Genomic DNA, 6,392 nt, shown 5'->3' on the forward strand with positions numbered 1-6,392 from the left:
TTCGTATTAGTTATAATATTAATTACATTTCTGCAGAAAATGCTCTGCCCTCGAAAAATAAAATAACTTAAAATAAAAACTATATTTTTATTGCTCTTAATTTTTAGATTTCACTGACTTGCCAACTTCAAGCATTTCCAATATCTATCGTTTTCGGAACACTTCCTAAAGTCATATGGCGGATGTGCGCTTGTGGCGACATCAACGATTTGACATTTCAGTTTACAGCAGCAAGTAGTTTGCTGAACAATTTATTAAATTTTTAGCATTTGGCGGAGGTGGTTTGGCAAATAGTTTGCTTTCCTTAATTAGATTATTAATGCAATACAAATTTTATAAGTTTTTTTGTCCAGTGCACGCTCATTTGTCGACGTTTATCTGGACATAAGAGTGCTATTTACGGACAAAGATAAATACTTAACATTTTTCCATTGGCTGGCTGTTATTAAATAGCGCTAGACAAATTGCAAATTGTTAAAACAATCGTATAAAATGTATCTACAAACTTTATTCAATGTATACGTAGTTAGTTGTAGTTTACGTATGTATGTATAGCAAATTATTCACTGTCCAATGCACGCTCATTGGCCGTCATTAACCTGGGCTTTTCGAGTGCTATTTGCGGACAAATAGAAATTTTTAACAAAATACCATTGGATAGCTCGTTTTGATGGCGCTTTCCATTATTCAATTGTTAAAACAGTTTAAAAATATTAGGAGAAAAACATATGAGTATTTTGTGCAGTTTGAGGTAATAAGTAATTTATTATAAGGCTTGCTGAGCATTATATACAAAGTACCATATTAAAGATGAGTACTACTTGAAGTACCACGTTGCCAAATAGCCAGATGTTAATTGCCACACCACGTGCTAATAAATAACCTATGAATTGATTTACATGCATGTGTACATAAATGTATGTGTCACCGTACACGATACATATAGCTTCATACATATGTATGTACATACCTGTTAATTATGCCCTTTTCTGATCTCTTTGTAGTAGTTGAAATGACTAAGATTACAGAATAGTAGCACCAAAAAACGGAAATGGTAAAAAGACTACTGACAATCAGAATAGCGTTTATTTGATTCGTTAATAAGTAATAGGAACGTTTCCTCTAATTGAAAGTTTTAAAATCTTTTACTTATTTTTTTAGGTTAAGTACCTATTCGATTTAGTATATGGATAAGTTCCTAACAGCAAAACCAAAGACGGTATTTCGCTCGTTCCCACGACAGTCGGGTCTGCGTAACCGGAACGACCCAGATAGATATATATCTGGCCAAGGACTGCCACCACTCCAGCAACACTCCCCAAAATCTCTTTGGGGAATTTGTATGCTGTTACAACAACAACAACAACAACGGTATTTCGCTCCGGCTACTGCAGCAGGTTAAACTCCTACCTGAGTAGATTGAATGAGAATGTGCCAAATGAGTGTCCGGCATGCGGACATGACTCGAAACATCTCTTCGCATGCCCGGAAAACCCATCAACCCTAACGGCCTTGTCCCTATGGACAGAAGCTGCACGCTTCCTAGGGCTGCCGTTAGTGGAACTTGACGACAACGACTGAGATACCAACCGTCCTGGGCAGGGGTGTTGTAGTCGCTACAACAACAACAACGGTATTTCTTGGATTCATATTTCTTAGTTCCCGTGATATTGGATTATGCGCTTTGGAAGCTAACATTGTTTATGCGTATAAAGACTATGATTCTTCCAGTATTTCCAAAAAAATAGTTCATTTCAATATTATCTCAGCATTTTTACACAATTTGTTTTGCAGTATACTCCTGAGTACAAATAATTCAGCCCAGCAGTGCATTTTCTTTTGGCGCTTACTGTATTTACTGATATACAAACATATGTACATGCATATGTGTACATGTATGTACATGCATACATATGTACATAGGTACTCACTTTGTAATCACGACTTTTGTTAAAGCAGTGGCCATTCAAAACTTCAGTGTAAAATGCTCTTCGTAGAATGTTAATTGTTCGTTACAGTGGAATCATAAAATAAACCATAAAATGGCCCACGCACAGCAACATCCGCAGGTAGAATTGCTATTGGTAGCCATAACACGAAGCATCACCCACATTTTCAATGGGATCACGAACTAGGCAATCAGTTAAAGAGAAATAAAATAAAAGTCAGGTAGGTAAGATGTCAAACATTTTCAAATGCATGTTACATATTTGTTTTGAACACACATTTGTACATGAATGCCCGTCACATCTTATAATTTGTGCATTTGTGCAGCATGTTGCAAGCAAGACAACCTTCCTTTCGAAATAGTTCAGTTGATCGCGCTCGCTGGTAGCAAGTAGACGAATAAATTTTAAATTGCATGCAGGCGGGAAATTGTAAGAAAACGAACATGGATTTCAGAGTAAGTGCAAGCCACATTATATTAAAAGTAATTTTGCATTTTTCTAATTAAATTTTGTAAACAGATACTTTGCCTGTTCATCATCATCAAGTGGTCCTTGGCACGGCAGACTTTATCGCCTACAGCGACGCGACAACAAACACTTTATTTCCATTCACTCCAATACTATCCCAAATATCAGATCATAAATGCGCTACCAGCAAATAAGGAAGAGAGCACAAGCACAGAAATACCAACCAGCACAAAAGCACCAACGACAAGCACTACGACTGAAGCCAATTTCAAACAGGCGGCCAATACGATTGAGAATACCAATATCGACACTAACATTTCCACTACAGTGAATTTGACAACCAATTCGCTTGAAGCGTCAACAGACAACACAATTTATACGGCTGCCGAGTTTCCGCATGATCTGCTCGAGATAGCGCGGTCAAAGCTCGGTCTGAGAAGTCTCGATGAAGTGCCTAGCATAAGTGAGCTGGCTGAATTTCTCGGCACTTCTAATGCAGAAGAAACCATTAAGTACATACGCCAGCTAACAAACACTGATCAAGGCATTGAGCTGATAAAAGCATACCTAGAATCTGCAGACTTCACCGATCGCACTGAAGAGTCGCGTCGTGGACAACAACAGCAAGAAATGGACGGTGGACGGACTATTGTAGAATCAACAAAGCCTAAGAGCAATCTGCTCGAGCGCTTAGCAGCCTATTTTCACATTTATAACTTATGGCCACAAAGTAATGGCGTCGATGCTGCTGACGCCCGCAAGCAAGTGCAACAGCAGTTAAGTAAATACATTAAACCTCAGCTACAGTATAGGAAACGCATGCAAGCAGCAGCCGCACATCATGGAGGCGCCCACCCAACAGGCGTACATCATCCCCACAAGCCGCTTTTAATACGTAATCCATTACCGTATCATTATCCCATACCTTTCCGTCCTGTCTTCGGAAATCGCCTGCCACAACATAACGACGCTGCTGCAGGCAATCCAATGTCAACAACAGCAGTACATTTGAACACGCCGAAATTCTATGTACCATCGCATATACAATTAGCACGTGCAGCCAATATACCGCCGCAACAATTGCAAACGCTGCTGCAAAGCAAGCCCAAGTTGGCGGAATTGGCTGCCAAAGTGAGCCATTTACCACTGACAAATGATCGCTCATCGCCCATTGATGCACAGCTATTGGCGGCAGTTAAACGAGCTGTAGAACATGATGAGGACTTGCGTAAGCTGCTACAGGCGACCGCTGAAACACTTAAGTAGTGAATTAAGACTTTGTTTATGTGCTTAAGAATTAACAAAACGATTTTCAAATAATTAATGGAATGTATAAATATATGAGCGATGTTTATATTTTTGAAACATATAATTTGTTTTCCCATTTTATTATAATTAAGATAAATTTTATACATTAGCGAAAATGTACTTCGTGTAAGTCTTTAAGAAAAACAAGTAAAACTTTTAAAGCACTCACACAAAGGCACACATAGCACATGGTGCATATCGCGATCAACTGCCACAAATAAAGGGAAATGCATAAGCACATTTATTTGCAGTCGCACAAATTTTAAGTGGGGCCTACATACGTTAAATTTCATTACTTTTTCATTTGGGAAATAATAGAACAAAAAACATAGTTGTGAGAAAAATATTATTCAAGGAACTTATGCATTACATTATCTGTAATGTATAAACGTTATAAGAATTATTGGCAACAGTTTGGTATATTGTTACCTTTTGGTTGCTTTGCTATTTAACATGTATATGTATATACCCTTCGTAATACGATGCAAAATTAGGTCTTTAGGAATGAACAAATCCACGAGTATTTAAAGGTAGTTGCTAATAGATTTGTTCTCACACTAAGCAAAATATAAATTATAAAAACGAGTTTACTACATATCAGGATTCAACAGCTGCACAAGTGTTGAAAAGCTGCTTTTCAATATTATTCAAATTGTTATCGTCTTACTAGTAGCGAACTCATGACTTCGAAACACCTACCAGCGCAGGTCGTATACAGCGTTCGTGCAATTTGTAGCCTAATTTGGTAACTACCACGACAGTACTGGGTTCTACATCAGGTTCATCCTGTAAAAATTGGTTCGTTGATTCCCATTGAAGTTAAATGAATCGTTAACGTCAAAAATCAAACACTCACCTTTTCAAAAAGCGCTTCATGCATATTTGGATTGAATTTTTCGTTGAGTGGATTGATAGGTTCAAGACCATGACGTTTGAACACTTGTAAAAGTGAAGCTTTGGTCATCACCAAACCTTCATACAGATTCTTCAAATGTGGATTATTGTCGTTGACCTGAAGAGGGCAAAGTTATAAAAATGTTAATACATTAAAGTTTGAAGTAATTAAAGCATGAAGTAATTAAAGCGTTATGTAATATAAATTTGGAACTCAGTTACATACCTGTTCTTTCGGCACTGCCTCAGTGGCATGCCCCAGCGTATCCGCCACCTCGAGCAAATCTTTGCAAAAGCTTTGTATACCAAAAATTTTTGCATCCGCTATCTGTTTAGTGAGACGTGTACGCAGATTTTCACTGTCCGCCAATGAACGTTTGTACTTGTCAGTCAGATCATCATTCTTTTCCTTCAATTCATTCACTTCCTTGCTGAGTTGCTCAATTTCTTGTGTAAGCTTCTTTGTCGCCTCGGCAACAGCATTTTCCAATTGGCCACTTGAACCTTCAGTATCCGATTGAGGTTTTTGTGCCGAATTTTCCGAACTATAGTGGCGCAAGGATCGACTTTTTCAATCGAGAAAAAAAAAATTATTAAAATCAAGTAATGGCGCATCATACACAGCAAGCAAACTCAAAGCGCAATGTTATTTATTACGTCACATCACGCCTTATCACATCCTATTATCGCCGCACCGCAGCCGTAAGCGTCCAACCCACCAACACAACAACAATGGCTGCTGCTGGACCGGCGATAGAGTGTGCTTACCTTGTCGTGGACGTCACGTTTTGGTTCCTCCATGCAGCCAGAAAGCGATTTGTACGTGTGAATAGTGAAATACTCTTCGTTGACATTTTGTTCGCTATTCCTTAAGTTCTACTGACCAATATTAGGACTTGTTTGACCTTTGGGCTTTTTTGAACACTACAAAATTTTCCAATTTTCACAGAATATTTCTTGTGCAATCCGAAATTGATAATGAGCAAGAAATTTTGACAGCTACAGCCGTCATTGGCACATTTTCTGGATACTGTGTTTGGCGACATCTACTGGAGAAGGGCGATTGTTAGCTACTGCAGTGGTGGTCAAAGTTTGCTATGAAAGGAATTTTATTTGGTCTTAACCGATTCCGTTAGTGCATTTTGTTCTCAAAACAGCAGTTTGGGTGCCGGTGTTATCGACTGTTTTTCGCACTTTTCACTCACAGGTGGACAAGTGATTCTTGAAAGTAAAATGGAACTGTAAAAGCGCATGTTTGGTCTTGATATATAAAATGTAACTGTAATTCGCCTTTTTGCATTGAGCGAAACTGAAAAATATTCTACATATATTTCATTTTTGATTATTTGAATATATTGTTGCCAAAAAATAATGAACTATGAGCTCGAGAGCGCGCAAGTGGCGTGTGCGAAATTGTTATAATGAAAATAAAGAAACGCAGTTTTTTTTCATTTCCTAGGGACACAAATGAATCAGGAAGAATCCACGCATCGTGCCCAGGGAGAATCTTCCGCCGCACGACCCCTTTGTTTTTTGTAGAGCATTTTCCGTGTGGATCTGTGGATCAGAAGTTCTTGAAACCAGGTGCTGTCCGTCCCAACACTTAAATTGGGTGAGTAAATGTGCACATTATAAAATGTACATACATATGTACGTGAGAAACCGGGAAAAATTATTAAAGGATTTCCTTTACGGCCGATCGTTGTGTGCGCGGTGGTCCTTATAAGCCATAGGGAGCCCTTACAAAAATGGGCACAAATCAGAATTTGTACT

General features: G+C 38.4%; 2 protein-coding genes across 15 annotated transcripts; one reads left to right on the forward strand and one right to left on the reverse strand.

Annotated features, from left to right (window-relative positions):
* Positions 1-220: 220 nt before the first annotated feature.
* link lies at positions 221-4,045 on the forward strand. Of its 14 annotated transcripts, none has more exons than XM_017609781.1 (5): positions 226-278; positions 746-958; positions 1,795-2,169; positions 2,275-2,404; positions 2,469-4,045. In XM_017609781.1, the coding sequence occupies exons 4-5, from the start codon at positions 2,363-2,365 to the stop codon at positions 3,681-3,683; spliced, it is 1,257 nt and encodes a 418-aa protein (XP_017465270.1). In that variant the 5' UTR covers positions 226-278; positions 746-958; positions 1,795-2,169; positions 2,275-2,362; the 3' UTR covers positions 3,684-4,045. The 14 variants fall into 14 exon arrangements, with proteins under 14 accessions (XP_017465278.1, XP_017465270.1, XP_017465271.1 ...); XM_017609782.1 differs by having other exon boundaries at positions 237-278; positions 774-958; XM_017609779.1 differs by having other exon boundaries at positions 239-958; positions 1,795-1,895; positions 1,960-2,169.
* Positions 4,046-4,052: 7 nt separating this feature from the next.
* Roe1 (grpE protein homolog, mitochondrial Roe1) lies at positions 4,053-5,644 on the reverse strand. The gene is made up of 4 exons (XM_017609791.1): positions 5,388-5,644; positions 4,846-5,185; positions 4,582-4,737; positions 4,053-4,511 (listed from the first exon to the last, which is right to left on the reverse strand). The coding sequence occupies exons 1-4, from the start codon at positions 5,471-5,473 to the stop codon at positions 4,404-4,406; spliced, it is 690 nt and encodes a 229-aa protein (XP_017465280.1). The 5' UTR covers positions 5,474-5,644; the 3' UTR covers positions 4,053-4,403.
* Between the last annotated feature and the right edge of the window lie 748 nt (positions 5,645-6,392).

This window comes from Rhagoletis zephyria, unplaced genomic scaffold (genome assembly GCF_001687245.7).
Source record: "Rhagoletis zephyria isolate East Lansing unplaced genomic scaffold, Rhagoletis_zephyria_1.1 Rzeph_scaffold_00257, whole genome shotgun sequence".
Lineage (NCBI taxonomy): Eukaryota > Metazoa > Arthropoda > Insecta > Diptera > Tephritidae > Rhagoletis > Rhagoletis zephyria.